The 17,684-nt window shown below is 43.1% G+C and overlaps 1 protein-coding gene across 1 annotated transcript in view; it reads right to left on the reverse strand.

Moving 5' to 3' along the window:
• The window catches only part of SIDT1 (SID1 transmembrane family member 1), a 166,192-nt gene that overhangs the window by 130,640 nt on the left and 17,868 nt on the right, over positions 1-17,684 (reverse strand). The window contains exons 4-5 of the mRNA XM_078655905.1: positions 5,687-5,770; positions 2,135-2,228 (exon numbers count right to left, since the gene is read on the reverse strand). Coding sequence (XP_078512031.1) covers positions 2,135-2,228; positions 5,687-5,770 — 178 coding nt within the window. The remainder of the gene's footprint in view (positions 1-2,134; positions 2,229-5,686; positions 5,771-17,684) is intronic.

The raw sequence follows: 17,684 nt of genomic DNA on the forward strand, positions 1-17,684 counted from the left end.
CCGGTGGAACATACAAAGTTTGGTAAAAGCTTTCTAGATCCTGCTCAGAGAGACCTTCCTTACAACATACCAATTGGAAGAGTTATCGACAAGTGATCAGACCCAGAGATTGATGCGACGATTGTCTCATAGAATTCAAGAGAGCAAGTGAATACCAAGTGCGCCACATGGCGTGTTATATGAGTTAGAGTTGTGATCAATTAGGAGAATCGTGGTGCTACTGGGTTGTCAATGACCTCTGGTGCCTGTTTGTTCCCCGGGATTTCTACATCAAAGATTAAATTGATCATCTGTAGAATTTTGTTTGACAGAAGCTGAGTAGGTAGGCCATGGCTATGACACAAGATGTGTGGTACAGCAACACAATGCTGAAAGAGAAGGCGGCACAAGTAGACGATCAAGCAATTAGGAATTTGGAAGAGGGATACTTGAAGATTGATACCTCTGATCTTATTAGGGACTTGAGACAGATCTAGGCTACATTGACGCTTATCCCACTTAGAATGTTGGGGAATCATCAGTAAACCAGGTTTCACTTATTGCTAATAAAAGCATTCCTCTTCTTCAGGCATATTATGGAGTTCTAGTGAATGTATGGCTGCAAAATTGGTTCTGATTAGACCAGTTTTAAATGACTGACGTGGATATGTTAGCCTAGAAAGAGGATTATAAGGAGGGGTGGGGCTGCGTGAAAGAGGACCTGCAAATGAATTAGATATTGCCTCACCGATGTTCTGGTCAGTGCAAATATTGGGTTCTTTGCCTAAAGAGGTCACGTTTTTTTCTTAGTTTAATGGTGATAATCTGCCTTTAACAGTTGTTTGTAATAACCTCCAGGCTTGGTTTTAAACTTTCAAGTGTGATTGGTGTGTTCTAGGCTGTTCCAAGTACAGGGAGGACCACACGCACACAGAGAGCACAGACTGCTGTTGATATGAGGGTAGGAAGGTTTCTCCTTCAGCATAGCTTTGTGATTTTCCAGAAGCGTGAAGCTGCAATCGAATAATCTCAGGTGTTTGTGGCTAGATTGGTTCATGATTTTACCCACCTCATAAAAGCTCACTGTAAATGTTTCTGACCTTCCTGTGAAATCAGTCTAATAATTTGGGGAATTTTATGTCTTAGTGAAACAGAGAAGGGAAGTGAATGCCTTGAGATCGAGTTGGATGTCGTGAATATGAAAGAGTAGGTCAGTTATTTGTTTTCATGATCTTTTGATATACATACGAGTGAGAGGCAAATAAAACTTCAGATTCAGGGAGATTGCCCATCAGATATTGCTTCAATCTGGTTCTTGTATTCAGAGAAGTGATATCATGAGGGTAAAGGATTTCCAAGGAGTCAATCCTCAAGTGTGACAGGACGTTGGGAGCGCCTATGAACTCCATCCAGGTATCTGGGGTAGAAGTCAATGGCAAGGAGAAAAGCCTTGTGAAGTGAGCAATGTTTGGGTGTTGATTTAATTCATGAGTAAGAACTGGGAATCATTTACCCTTCATGTGATGCCTGGGTAAGGATGATAAAAGGTTGAGAAGATAACAAAGAGGGTTTTGGCTTAAGCACAGTAAGGCTGTGCCAAATATACAATGAACAAAAACAGGTTGCCAGTACTGTGCAATGATTCAATACATTACCGAAATGAGCTAACAATTGCTCATTCAAAAAGACCACTCTTTCAGTCAAATATCAAATAGAAAAATAGATTTTAATTTTTATTTTTCAGTATAAAGAACAGAATATTTTCTATTATTTTTATTTATTTTTCTTTTTCCAACATTCAAGATAAACCAGTTTCTAAGTTCGTTGTCTTTTGAAGCACAACCCCCGTAGCTAATTCCTCATACCCGAGTACCCCCACCCCTCCTTGACATTAGAATTCTCATTTAAATAGATATTGGTTTATCTTGAATGTTGGAAAAATAAATAAAAATAATAGAAAATATTCTGCTCTTTATACTGAAAAATAAAAATAAAATTAAAATCTATTTTTCTATTTGATATTTGACTGAACGAGTGGTCTTTTTGAATGAGCAATTGTTAGCTCATTTCGGTAATGTATTGAATCATTGCACAGTACTGGCAACCTGTTTTTGTTCATTCGATAAAAGGTTGAGGGCATAGATGTAGCTCTTACCTTGGTGGGTGACAGGCTCCGACCCTCCGCATGCATAGTCTTCCGGCTTGATCACAAACACCACATAGAACTGCCCGCTAGGGAAATCCGACCTCTGAAATAAAAATAATAAAATAAAAGTGAGAAAGCAAGAGGTAAGGGAGACAGATGGGATGTAAATGCTCCACAGTGGCAATAGCAGAAAATAAAGAATACATCATTGAAGGAATGAAAGGCAGAAGACGCAGGAAGATAAAGGATGCTTCAAGCACTTTATGATGTCTGTGTCAAGTCAGGAGTACTGGAACTGAGCTTCTCTTCCTCCCACAAACATGACTACAAGACAGATTTATAGAACAACATGGCAGCAATTAGTGTTGTCAAAAAGCAGCTTAATGACTTTTATTATGCTCTCACAGTGATGGAGCATTGGCCAACTTTGGGACAAGCGGCAGCATCAGCAGTGGGAAGATATGCCAGTCGGACAAGCTGATAATGTGGCTCACTGAAAATCAGCAAATTGTCACTCCATCTAGGCGGCCAACAATCTTCTCAGGCTCCTGGTAAAGTGCACACAAAGATAAAAAGGCATTGCCCAGTTGTCATCGCACTGATGGGAATCTGCCCAAGTGAAGACACACGTACTATGCACATTCTGCTTTCACATGATGCAGCCGTCTTCACATTGAAGGAACCTGCCAAGGCCCAGGTACAGCCCACGTAAAAGCACCCACTGTCTTAATACTCAACCAGTCTCATGCTGATGGAACATCTCAGATATAGGACATCAATACTTATGTAACATATGGGGACCAGTGGATTTGAAGTCGGGGAAGACACCACTAGCACCTATAGTAGGATCCCAAATTGAATATCAAACTAAAACTTAACACCAGTCCCATCACCCACATTTAGAAAACCCTGAAGACAGCACACACTCTGATCCTCAGCAGTCACTCCCAGAGCTTGGATATAACCCAAGAAACAGACTGACCATCGTTATGCGATGGGGACAAGGCAAACACTCCTGTTTGTTGCCATAATACTACCCAGACTGTACACTATGTCACTTTTCTTACCAAAACAATCTCCCCTCATCCTATTCACTTTTACTTTCCCTACTATGCTCACTACTTTCCATACTTCCTATAAGTGAATCTCCCCTTCGTTTCTCTCTTCTCATGGTGCTTTAATCGAAGTACTCGCAATTCAGTATAGATTTTTTCTACAAGATAAAATGATGAGTTAAAAGCAATATTAACCCAGAACATCTTGCGGAGATGATGCTACACAGCACTATCCCTAATGAACAGGACCCAACAGTAGCGTCCACCAACTACTTGAGCAACTTAAATTCAGCTTGCAATAAGTTAGCCCCGATTAAAACTTCCTACCGCAGTAGAAGGCTACCCCCGGCCCCTTGGTTTACGGAATCCCTACGACTGCAAAGACAACACTACAGGAACCTGGAAAGGCACTGTCGTCGCCATTACAGGCTTATCGACAAAACCGCCTATAAAAACGCTCTCGCCAAATACAAAATACTTATTACATCGGAAAAAACACGCTACTATACTTCTCAAATTAACCAGGCAAAAAACTCTGTAAGAGAACTATTCCAGGTGGTCACTCATCTGTCCAACCCGCCTGCTCCGCGTTTAGAAGGATCACAGGCACTTTCGGATTCTTTAGCTAAATCTTCGAAGACAAAGTTAGTGCCATTTTCTCAACCTTTACCCACTCTCCCTCCCCTCCTACCCCCATGATATCCCCTCCCAATAAGGCACCAAACTTTTTTGACTTCGAAGCTACTACGCAGGAACATATCCAACAGCTTGTTGCTCGCACTAAATCGGGATCACCACTTGACCCTTGCCCTCCCGCCATCCTCAATCTCATCCCTGAAGCCATCTCCCCAGCCCTAACCACCATCTGCAATGCAATGTTTTTAACTGGCATATATCCATCGGTCTGGAAGGAGGCCATCATCAAGCCACTCTTAAAAAAACCTACTTTAGACCCTCTCCTTCCCGCCAGTTACAGACCTATTGCTTGTCTTCCTTTCCCTGCTAAAGTTTTCGAAAAAATCATGAACACACAACTATCGAAATTCATCAATGATAACAACTTACTTGATGACACCCAATTTGGGTTCAGGCAGGGTCATGGAACGGAGACAGCACTACTAAAAGCAGCAGATGAGATAAGGATCACAATGGATAAGGGAGGAACCGCGGTACTAATACTTTTGGACCTCTCCGCAGCCTTTGACACGGTCGATCACGTCACCTTGATCGACCGTGTCTCAGCCTTAGGAATAAAAAACAAAGCTAAGGAACTTATTGCCTCGTTTCTGGCTAACCGTCCGCAGACAGTGAAGATGGGTAATTACATCTCCCACACCTTCTCTCTCCCCTGCGGAGTACCACAGGGCTCCTCGCTAAGTCCGACTCTCTTCAACATCTATGTGTCGGACTTAGCGAGGGTTAAAAAATCTTATGGAATTGCTCTTACAACCTATGCGGACGACACTCAACTGGTGTTATCCGCATACAACGATGGCATATCGGTCGCGGCCAACTTCCAAGAGGGAATGAGGGCAATAGGTTCCTGGATGTCATCAAACTGTCTTAAATTAAACTCTGACAAGACAGAGGTGATGACATTCGGGAAACTTGAACCGACCTGGTCCCCCCAATGGTGGCCACCTGAGATGGGAACGCCCCCTCAACCGGTGGCCAAGGTACGTAATCTAGGAGTCATATTTGACAACAAAATGACATTCCACCAACATGCCAACTCTGTGGTCTCCTCATCGTTCTACATCTTAAAGAGGATCAAAAAACGAATCCCTTACTTACCTCCTTCCGCGAGCAAAACTTTAATCAGTACCCTGGTCTTTTCCAGAACAGATTACTGTAATACCCTTTTACTGAATGCCCAGGAAAAGGTCCTCAACAAACTGCAGTTGGTCCAAAATGCCTCGGCTAGGACCCTACTAAATATCCCTAAATTCACATCCATCTCCCCGTATATCCGACAGCTTCACTGGCTCCCAGTGAGGAGCCGGACTAAATTTAAGGCTTTATGCAGCGCATATAAAGCCATCAACAACTTAGGCCCACTATTTCTAAAAAAAGCCTTTTGCCCGCTTGAACACCCAAGGACTTTACGTTCATCATCAGCCCACTTGCTGAAGGTCACACGCACAAGAAGGGCCAACTGGGGAGATAGATGTTTTACCATCTCGACAGCGAAACTCTGGAACACGCTACCCCTCCATATCAAAACCGCTCCCACGCTCATTAACTTCAGAGAAAAGCTCAAAACATGGTTGTTCTCACCATAAATTTTTTTCTGCCACAGTGAGGGTTCTGTTTACGTTAGCGCCGAGACACCCATTGGGTATTTGCGCGCTTTAAAAATTGCATAAAATAAATAAATAAATCCCTAGTCCACCAAACTGGAAATTCTTTTTAACCCTGTCACTTGTGCATGAACCCCACTTTCCCATAGTCCCTCTATAATAGAAACTTCAGTCTCGTCCACGAATGGTCCCTGGATTGCGCTCACCCGGATCGTGATGGCGGCCTTCTTTGTCATTGACTGATACACCCCGTTGAATTCCACACTGTGGTCCAAGTCATACACGGGGCACTGTGAATGGACAAGAGACAAGAAAGGGGTGAGACAGACAAAATACCACATATGACAAATCAAGCATGCTTCAAAGATACATGCGTCAGAGAGCTTAACACGGTACCAGTGGAATCTTCAGCAGCAGGCACCTTGACCTGGCTGGCTATCGATCTATCAGCAAAGGGTGGAACCATGGCAAATATTTGCAGCTCTAAACTCTTAGTTCCAGGATCCCACTCTATGTCCTATTTCAGGGTGAAGATATCCAAGGGATGTTAAAGAGATGTGGAGTTTCCCTAGAGAAATGGTGACTCTGTGGGTGGAAATTGACTTTTAAGCATTTTCATCAGCCATGTTGCTTCAAACCTAATGTCTGGATGTGGGAATTAAAGAAACCAAACAAAACACAAAAATCAAAAGTCAGTCACACACCCTGAATGTTATCTAACAGAAACAAATAACACCTAAAATAGTAAACAGTTGATTAGTTGGCGGTGATGTGATCCAGTCCATTTCCAAAACCTATCAGTAAGTCACCTATACATCCACGAGCAGACAGTACGGGGAAGGGCTCCTCTGTTAAATAACGCTATTTGAGTTTTACACCTGGCGGAGTACAGCAGAATGAACCTCCTTGTCTTAAGGCACGCTACGTGGGGACATAAATTGCAATTACCATATATATGACATACCAGAGGTGTTCCAAATGTAAGAGATCCATCCACATTACAAATGGAGTCCAGTGGGAGGCTTCAGGACACTGCTGATAATCATGTGGAAGGCATAATGGAAATACATTTCTTGAAGGACTTCTTACTTCACACAGCGAAGCACACCTCCACAGTTGTTCCAGCCTCAAGCGTGTTCTAACATATGCCAGAACTACTGTTTAATTTGACCCGGTGGTTTCCGGTGCTCAGCACCGGCACTTAATTGTCAACACTAGCATTTATGACAGACTACCACATGGTGGTGCTGTTTGTCTAATTTACAGATCAGAACAACAACATATTATGTTATGCCAATTTGTAGATCGCATGGCTACCCAAGGTTTACCAGCGCTGAGTGAGGCATAACCCATGCTTGGTAAATCAATACTGGGCAGAATGGCTAGTGGAGATATAGGCAAGTCTGAAGCATTTCCCTGAAGCGGCTCTCATTCGTTTTGTTTCCAAGGTCGGCCAGCATAGAATGACAGAGTTTTGGGGTCAAGTATAAAAAAACCTGCCGCCCCGTCTAGTCCTTTGAGTTCGTGGAACCTTTAACAATTGTGCCTTAGAAGATTTTTTTTTTTTAAGTTTTATATAGCGCAAACTTGACCTGATGTTTTTAGAGCTCTTACATGAGCACCAGTTCTGTTACCTTAATTTTTGGTAGGCAGAGTGGGATTAAGTGATTTGCCCAGAATCACGGGATGCTGAGCATCCCTGCTGAGACTAGAACCCGGTACCCCTTCTTCGAGGTCGACCGATCTAGCTGTTGGGCCACATCCTCTCCCCTAGATGGGTTATAAGGTACCAGAAGCTCCATGATCTTAGAAGTGCCTCTCCGATTTATTGCTCTACGAGCCAAGCAGAGTGTCTTGAAGTTGATTCTTTCTTTTACTGGGAGCAAGTGCAATGTGGCTAATGCACTTTTGCCGAAGCGTGTTTGGGCAAATTAAGAATCAGCTTAGCAGCCGCACTCTGGATCAGCTGCAGTCTCTTGATGATGTATTGAGGGGTGCCCAGATACAAGGAGTTCCCATAATCAAGACGATACAAGGTCAGAGCTTGTACTACTATTCTCCTGGAGAGAGTGGATAAGAGGTCAAGAATTTTTCGTAGGGTTCTGATCATCCCAAAACAGAAAACTGTACGTTTTTGTTACCTGGGCTTCCATAGTTAAGGCACTGTCAACTCACATTCCTAGGCTCTTTATGGGGGAGATGGGGGTTGGGTGTAGTACTAAATTCCCTGGCCATTCTATGTTCATTTGAGGGTTTGGTTTGTTTCCTAAAACCATCACCTCCGTTTTATCGCCATTTAGTTTAAGTGAATGGTTCGCCATGCACCATGCAACTTTCTCTTGGCAAGGGGTTAGATAGTGTTGGACTAGGCTTATCTCTGGAGAGAGCAAGACGACAAGTTGGGTGTCATCCGCGTAAGACATGATCGACACTCCAAATTCCTTTATAATGTGTGCCAAAGGGCTTAGATAAATGTTGAACAGTGTTGGGCTCAACTAGGAGACCTGTGTGTCTCCACATTTTAATGCAGAGACATCAGAGTAACCAGGGGGCTCCCATATTTTAAAGAACCTATCTCTCAGAAATGATGAGAGCCAGTTCAGGGCAGTATTTTTGATTGCTGAGTCGCTCATCCTGTCTACCAATGTTACATGATCGACAGTATCAAAAGCGGCACTCAGGTTGAGGATTATGATTGCTGCTGAGCCTCCTTTGTCGAGTCGAGCAGCAGTTTCAGCTCCTCCATGATCGATAACAGCACCTTCTCTGTGCTGTCCTGAGGCCTGAAACCAGTTTGAGTTGCGTTGAGGAGTAAACTGTCCTTCACAAACTGGGAAACATTTTGATTATGTCGTTCAAGTATCTTCCCCATAACTGGGAGCAGGGAGATTGGTCTATAGTTCCCCGGGCATCATGGGTCAAGATTAGTCTTTTTCAACAGAGGCTTGACCACTGCATCCTTTCACGCGTGGGAAACTAGTCCCATAGAAAGAGTTAGGATGAGGAGCTCCAACATTGTGGGCTGGATTGCTTGTGCTTCTTGAACAAGATTTTGAGGTGAGGCAGGATCCAGGTGGGGGCCAGATATGACTTTGTCAACTAAGTCAAAAAGCGACTCCATCGCAACTGGGTGGAAGTTTAAGAGGAAAGTGCTCCTTTTCTGTGGAGCCTGTATATAGGGTGGGATAGTCAGAGAGCTACTTGTCTCTTGCAGGTTGCTATAAATAACTGGCACTATATCTTGAAAATAGTCTGCAAGATCACTGCAGCATACTATAGTGGGGCTGGGCAGCGAGTTTTCAGCTTTTAGAGTAGTGAGCGAATTGACAATGCGAAAAAATTCCCTTGGCTGCTTTCATAATTGTGGTTTCAAAATATGCTGCCTGTGCTCTTTTAATTTCATTCCCTGGTGGTAGTGTCTGATAGCTATCCTGTAGGAAGGATTTAGGTTGTCATCATAGTTTTTCTCCAATTCCTTTCAAGAACTTTGCAGTCTTTTTTTAACCTGTTTACTGCGGCGGACATTCCGCCGCGGTGCGGGCGTTCTAATGGGTGGGCGGGGCTGCGTCGGCCAACGGTCGTTCGCAGCACCAGGAAGGGAGTGGGCGATGGGAGCACGAAACGGATTAAGGAAACTAGATGCTTCATAAACCATGGTGCTTACCTTTCCTTCATTCCCTTCTTTAATGTTGTAATGGGGGCCACTTCATCTAATAAGTTTTTTAGCCATTCATCTACTAGGTAGTTAGCGGCATCCAGGTGACTTCCAAGGAAGGGTTTGGTTGAGGCTAGAAGATTCTTCCAGTTTTCCTTGTTCAGTTTTGTCTATCTACAGCCTAAACTAATAGTGGTAGTCTAGGCCACAGGAGGAGGAATACCCTCCACTGTGAATGGAATTAAGGCATGGTCTGTCCTGTCCAGTGGTGTTTCAATGTTTATATTAGGGTTGTTACTGAACACTGGGTCCAGAAGGTGCCCTTTAACTTGAGTACTACTTTTTACTCTCTGCGTGAGGTGTAGGCACGCTATATCGTGTAGGATGTTAAAGACTGTGAGGATATTTGACTCTTCAAAGTGAACATTTAAATCACCCAGAAGTTTGAAATTGTTTTTGTTCATAGCCAGACTGGCTACTGACTCTGGTAGGGCTGCAGTAAGAGTTGTGAAGGGCCTGGAGGACTATAGATTAATAGACCTAAGAAGGAGGACTTAGGGGACAAATATATGGTGAAGAAGAGGTTCTCGCAGTCCAGGATTGGCAGAGCATTGTATATGCCCCTAAATGTGCCTTTTAAGATAATAGCAATGCCCCCTCCCCTCCTGTGCTCTCTGTCCTTCCTACATATACAATATCCTGGGGGAAGCACTTGAATGACATCTGGCAGGGAACGATCATGTAACCATGTTTCAGGTATAAATAAGACATGAACCGGTTCCTCCACAATCAGTTAGAATAGTTTGTGCTGGTGACAAGCAAAGGACCTACAGTCAATAAGTGCAAGGTTCTGTTTTTTATAAACAGACCTTTTGTCTCTTACTTCTTCAGGTCTGGAAAACGAGAACCTACAAGCAGGGCACCTCACAGCTTCATTGTCTGCCCATACTGGTGGACACAGTGGTTGTGCAGTTTTGGGCCTAAGTGCATATGTTGTTTATTAATTCAATTTACATAAAAAATTACTAATACCTGCCGTCCAAACCATTCTTTAACCCATCCCATGCTCATGACGAACTCAGCTCATCATGAGCCACGGTGACCGTGTGCTCATGACGAGCTCAGCTCATCATAACGGCCACAACGCACGTAAGCGGGGCTAATTCCCCGGCTGTGCTGAGAGTTCTAAAGACACGGCACCGTGGCTCAGAGCACCGGGGCGCTGTGCGCGCTCCCTGCCCCCTAGCACAGCGGGGGAATTACCCCCGCGGCCAAGGGGTTAAGATTTGGGGGCATGGAATAGTCTGGCTTGTGATATGTGTAGTTGTGTGATGGTCTGTAGTTGTGTTGGTAGTGTCAATGGCAGCCCTGGCAGGGGTAATGGGTGCTGCAAACTGCAGTGACCCCCATGACGAGGGTCCTGGCACCTATTTCTTTACAAATTAAGCACTGTCCAGAACATTCCATAGACGGGTGTAATCTCGCGTGGATTTCCATTGCCGGGCGACCAAAGCTTCCTGTTTTCCTTGTGCTGATGCGGACTCTCTTTCGCTTGTGGGAGACTTGGCTCGAGCAGAAATGTCTTGCGACTTTTCGACAACTGTCCGGGAGAGATAATGAACTAATGCATTCTTGCAAACAAAGGGTAAAAATTGGAATCTCTTGATAAAAAGCATTAGGAAAGTCCTCATCTTCACGTGTAAGCCCCCTATTTATAGCACATGTAAAACCAGTAGTTATCACAAGAATTATGCATGCCACACAAGGTAAAACATGTGTGCTCTCTGAGCTCTTATTGGCATATATAGGGTCTACTTTCCTAACAACTTGAGCATGTCCAGTGAGACCACATACATATTTGGCAATGTTGAGACACAGCATCATGTACAGCCTATGAGTAGGCTGCCACACTCAACACATTATATCTCTTTAGATCCATCTCTGGGGACCGACTGGTCTTTGCCGAGGCATCCCCAAACCTGGTTGAGGCAAATCCTTGCACAATGATACCCGCATACCATCTGCTCCACTCGCAACTAGCTCTGATCCAGAACAGGACTTTCTACACCCCATGGCACATTCATTCTTTCATCCACCTAACTATCCAGGCCACCTACAAACTAGATCACTTCATGCACACATCATTCAGTACCTCAGTTAGAAACTACCTGAATATCTACAGCTTGGATCCAACAAATTGAACGGCTCATCATCAGATGCCCCTGCCCAGATCTACTCATTTAGTGGCAGTTGTGCACTTCACACAGAGCAGACCATCTGCACTGTGCACTCATTGCAATGTAAATGTGACTTATTTAAAGTATACAGATGAGGTGTATACAATTATATATGCATAATATTATATAAATCATTAAGAAATTTTGGATGTATGACGTTACAACGCATACTTTTACAACGCCTACCATTACAACGAAACTTTTACAACGCAAAAACTTTTACAACGCCTACCTTTACCACGCAAGATTTTACAACGCATATACCTTGACAACGCATACCATTACAACGTAAGTATTGGTAAGTATATAATAATTTTTTTAATTTACATTCATTAAAAATATTGTAATATAATTTAATTTGATTTAATTTTATTTAATTCATTTAATTTAAATGTAATTTTATTTTATTTATAAAAAATACCCCTGTACCCCAAAAACCCAAAACTGACCCTGAACCCTAAAAATACCCCTTTACCCAAAAACTGAAAACTGACCCTGAACCCTAAAAATACCCCTTTACCCAAAAACTAAAAACTGACCCTGAACCCTAAAAACACCCCTTTACCCAAAAACTAAAAACTGACCCTGAACCCTAAAAATACCCCTTTACCCAAAAACTGAAAACTGACCCTGAACCCTAAAAATACCCCTTTACCCAAAAACTAAAAACTGACCCTGAACCCTAAAAACACCCCTTTACCCAAAAACTAAAAACTGACCCTGAACCCTAAAAATACGCCTTTACCCAAAAACTGAAAACTGACCCTGAACCCTAAAAATACCCCTTTACCCAAAAACTAAAAACTGACCCTGAACCCTAAAAAATACCCCTTTACCCAAAAACCCAAACATATAACATTTTAAAAATAATTATATACTTACCAATACTTACGTTGTAATGGTATGCGTTGTAAAGGTATCTGCATTGTAAAAACATGCGTTGTAAAGGTATGCGTTGTAAACGTTTTTGCGTTGTAAAAGCTTCTTTGTAATGGTAGTGCGTTGTAAAAATTGCGTGGTAAACGTTGTATACCAGAAATTTTACAAGTTCAATGATAACAGAGTTCATCAGTCTCAAAACCTTCTCATTAACAGCAAAATAAGTGAGATTTTAAAAAAGAGCACACGTTGCGTCCCTAATACATGCAGTGAAACCTAAGTGAATGCGATATGCTGCGGTCTTGCAGCCATGTCTATGCAACATACTTCCAATATCATAACCAGGGCAAGTAGTGTGCTGTATTCTCTCTTTACTAACACAGCAACCAAGGTAAAATAAACCTAAATGTAACAAAACAGACCACACCCACCACAGCCTAAAGTTAAACAATGTTAACCCCAGAAAGTCCTCCCACTCCAATGGGAACACAGGTAGCAGTCCATAGTAATCCATGACACAGCCATCTTTACCTCTATCGTTGCTGTTCAGTAACCCAGATAAGTCTCTATTCATTCAGTTTCACATACCTTGTGTTATTGATTACTTATCAGGTCTTGTTTTTTAACTGATTTATGTAGGAATACACATATGTTACAAGAGTCATGTTTCTGCTGCTGATACATGCACATAATATCATGTGTTCTTTTCTTACCTCACAGGATCACAGGCAGAGCTTCAGGGGAACAGCATGCTTATATAGGGAGCTTTACACTCCTTCCCCGCAGCTGCAGGACTACTCCTCTCTTTTTGCAGGATAGAGCCAGGGCTCTGCCGACTCACTGGGCCGGCGGGATATGAGACATGAGGTGGGCTCCATTCCTGTTTTCAGGAGGGCAATGTCTCAGCCACCATTTTTTTTCTTTGCCCCTGCTCCAAATTTGCAAATACGGAAGGGATCTGGCATTAATCAGACAGGCTACAATCTGTATAGACCGTCTCCCTAAAGCTGCAATGTGGCACCACTTGTCCCATTAACCTGTGCAATTTCCTCTACCCTACTGTGGAATGGTTTCATTGCGAGTTTGCACATTTGGAACTGGAAAACCAAGTTCCCGTTGTGCTATCCAGGTTACCTGTGCCTAGGTAACAGGACGCCACAGGTTCTGGAATGTGGTGATAGAAGGGAGCGGGTCTGGAATGGGGTAATGGAAGGGAGCGGGGAGTGTCCGTTGGAAGGTAAACTGGTGGCGTGAGGACGTTACGGGCTTGCCCTCTAATAAACATACAACTCACCTTAATGTATGAGCGGCTTTCCTACAACCGTCATGTCATTCACAACTCTGTCTGTGAGTATTGCTTCCCTACTTAAGACAATCCTTTCCTTACCATGTGAGGGGGTTGGGCAGCAAGGCTGGTGCCGGATGCGATCCGGGTGCAGGCAAGCTTGTGGCGCACCTTCTGCATGCATCCGCTGCATGTCTGCAATGCAGTGTGCATTTTTTGGACCAGGGAGAATTGCTTCTACTTGCGGTTCCCAAACACTTGCTCTAATTAACCCCTCCTATGCTCATGACGAGGTCAGCTTGCCATGAGCCACAATGCTTGTGTGCTCATGACGAGCTTAGCTCGTCATGACCGTTGGAACGTTCGAACGCTAGTCTAATTCCCCTGCTGTGTGAGTGTTCCACACAAAAGGGTGTGCTCATGACGAGCTCAGCTCGTCATGAGCACACAAGCACCGTGGCTCCTGACGAGCTGACCTCGTCATGAGCACGGGGCGCTGTGCACGCCCCCCGCCCCCCAACACAGTGGGGGAAACAGCCCCGCAGCCAAGGGGTTAATGCAGCTAGAACTGCAGTGGGTCTTCAATGCCTGTTAAATTCATTTTATGATTTTATGATAAATCTTGATTTAAGTGTTAATTATGGTAAATCCCATGTCATGGTGGTGGCCCAGAAAGGGAAGGCCAAGAAAAATGTAATGACACTGCAATGCAATGGGCATAAGTTGACAAGAGTCTCCAGATTTCCCTATTTGGGGGTTGTATTTGATGATTGATCGACGTGGCACCCCCAATTGTTGGAGAAAAAAATGCCCTGGCACGTTCTATTGCTGCAGTGCTGGGCTTTTCACGTAAATTAGGGGTGAAACCTCTGGAGGCAGTTTTAAAGGTATATGCTGCTAAGTGTATTGCTATCGCCATGTATGGTGTAGACCTCTGGGGTTTTAGGCCAGTTAAAATGCTTCAGGTAACGGAAGATAACTTCCTTAAAACGATTCTCTCCCTGCCAAGATCCACTGCCGGCTTCATAGTACATCAGGAATGCGGCGTGGATTATCTGGAAGATCGAATCGCCATGGCCCCCCTACTAAAATGGATCTCAGTCTGGCTTAACCTGGAACTGGAAGTGAACCATGACATTTTTAAGAACTGCCTAACGCTAGATCATTGGGACAAGATCCCCTGGCTGAAATATGTACAACAACTTTGGGTAATGTTAGGCCGCCTGAACTGTTCAATAATCCATCTAACTTGGTGAAAGGTGACTTGAAGTGGGTTAAAAACACCTTTTTGTTGAACCGAGGGATGGACAGAGAAGGACTGGAGCTGTTAAAGCCATCTGTTAGGACTCATCAACTGATTGCATCCTCTGGACATGATCTGGAACTTTACCTAAAGGTTGTTAATAATTCAAATCATAGATATCTTTTAACCAAGTTCCGATTAGACAAAATTCACCTGCTAATTTCCGGCCGTCCTGGTTGGACCAAGCCATTTGATCTAGATTTGTGTACATGTGATGGCTGTTCGATTATGGATACTGTTCACTTTCTGTTTTTCTGTGATCATTTTAAGGATATTAGGAAAAAGTTTATTATACCCCTGTTAAAAGGGAAAGGGTTTAGGCAAGTCAAGCCAGCTTTATTATATCTTCAATTACTATCAGATATATGAGAAATGTACAATGTAGCTAGATTTTTAACCATAGCGGTGAGACTCAGTAAAAAGATCACCTGGCCCTAGATGAATTATTGTAAACATTAATTCCTGCAACTTGAATCAAGTTTTAAATCAAACTTTTTTAGGTTCCTTTCTTATCCATAGAATGATGTACATATTGCTTTTTTTAAATTCTGACATCATGTGTTAGCATTTTTTAAAATGGGTACTCCCTCCCTTTTCATATTGCATTTTCATGTTATTATGCTGCCTGTTGTCTCGTGGACCACTTTGTGTGTTTTTGTACTTTTGTGGTTTTTGAAATTTAACCGAATAAAGTATTTCTTGACTTGACTTGGCTTGATGGTAAATTAAAAAGGAATATACTGGGCCAACTGCACCCACTGATCATCTCAGGCCAAGTACATTTGATGGCTTGGAAACTGTCTGGAGACTTTAGGAAATGCCAGGCCTACCACAATCAGCTCAGTTCGATTTACACCAATCAGGGGCCTCAGAGTCTCAGAAGAGTAAGCCTTGAGCAGGTGGACCAGTTTCTTTTTGGAAAACTATCTGGATTCAGTGGGGAGAGACATTGGGGGGAGATGTAACAGATATTTAAATTTTTCCATCTGATCTAGCTCTGGAAGGGGTTGTGATATGTTTCCTATGGGAACTGTATCGATATTCCTATTTCTGACCCTTGTCCGGTTAATAATTCACTAATGGCCATACAACGGCACAGAAACCCGCTTTCTGATTAGGTCATAGCGCATGCTACCACGTTAGGCAAGCACTATTCCCCCAGCCCCCATAGAAAGCATACCGAGTTCTCAAAACAAATCAAACCTCCAGCAACCTGGGAAATCCCCCGCAGGTATTGTTTTGATTTAAGCCAAGAACTCCAGTAAAGAATGTAAGAACGACCAGTTCTTATGGCATCCTTATTGACGTATTTATGTCCATCCTTACGTCAATCTCGGCACCTTTCAGGTATAAATAATACCAACATTGCCCTAAGCAAACACACGGTGGTGACGAGATTGGAGCAGCGATACTTGCCGAGGAGCCCAGCTGATGCAGAAGAAGCCCACGGAAGCTGCCCCTCCCTTTTGACACGCTGAGAGAGAGAGACGCTGCCTTTTCTCTTGCCGAGAAATCCAGCCCCCAGCGTTTCCAGCCGCCCTCGCAGGCAGCTGGGATATCGAGTCCTGAGATTGAGATACCAGCCCTCCAGCCTTCTAAATCCCAGGTACTGAACTGAATAACCCCTTACAGAGAATTCTTGAATCAGATCCTTGGCAAAACAAACTTAACTTAAACTGCTACTTATCTACTCCCGCCCACGTATTAGGCTTAGGTCAGGTACACTGGGGTAGGCGTAGATAGAAGCACCAGTTGAGTACGATTAGTCAATGTATATATGTATATATCTATTTTATCCATTTTAAAGTATCATATGGCTAAGAAACCATATCAATGCTTTTACAGTATTATTTTATAATTCTGTCTTTACTGTATGCACTTTACTTAACTATAAGTATTGCAATAATAGCTATTCATTTCTCTTGTATGAGAAAGGAGACTGATCAATAAATAACATCTTTTTATTGAACACGCCCGTCTCTTCCTTTTCTCTACAATCTGGTGAAACTAAGAATGCACGTACTGACTGAGTAAAATAAGTTGTCTTTTGTTTTCACACGACTCTAGAGATATACTCTTGATTAGGGGAGAGCAAAGTTGTCATGTTCTATGGTTGTCAGAAACTAAATCCCTTCTTGTCTATCCAGGGAGGTTAAACTCCTCCTTGCCTATTCGAGAAAGTTTCTAGTGAACTCTGAGCTAGCTGGCACACACATAACTTTAAGTCTAATATCGTCAGTAGAAGTCCTAGTTAACCACAGACCTACGTCTATACTATTGAAGATATTATTCCAATGCGCAGAGCCTATTGGGAAAATAGGAACTACACTACATGGCGCCCAACTGTTTGGATAGGCGATAAATCTAACGTAAGACTTTAGAGTAACTCAGTCGTGCTTTTTCACACAGACCCTTTTTCCCATAATACTCCAAAGACGTCTGGAGTGGGTGAAAGGTTAAATCCGCCAAACTTCGTAGGAGGAGACTCCTATGTATGGATCTTGGTTTATTCAACGTTGAAGGATACACTGTTCCAAAATATTGTGCATCTAATCTTTGTTTCCGTAGAAACCTGATCTGCAAATAAACAAAACAACCTTCCTGACAGTAAAAATGTCAGAAACTGAACAAGAAAGGGAGACAGCTAGAATAGCAGCTCAACTCCTAGCGAATGACAATAGTCTCCTACAGCAAGATTCGGAGGCAATACTCATCCCGGTCAACATAAGAAAAACTATAACCTTAAAACTTATAAAAAATTGACTGACACCGAGAGGTGGTACAGTCATATTCGTAATTGAGGGACACGAATATCGGCAGACAGAGGTATTCTACTCATGGATAA

Source organism: Lissotriton helveticus, chromosome 8 (genome assembly GCF_964261635.1).
Source record: "Lissotriton helveticus chromosome 8, aLisHel1.1, whole genome shotgun sequence".
In the NCBI taxonomy this organism is placed as follows: domain Eukaryota; kingdom Metazoa; phylum Chordata; class Amphibia; order Caudata; family Salamandridae; genus Lissotriton; species Lissotriton helveticus.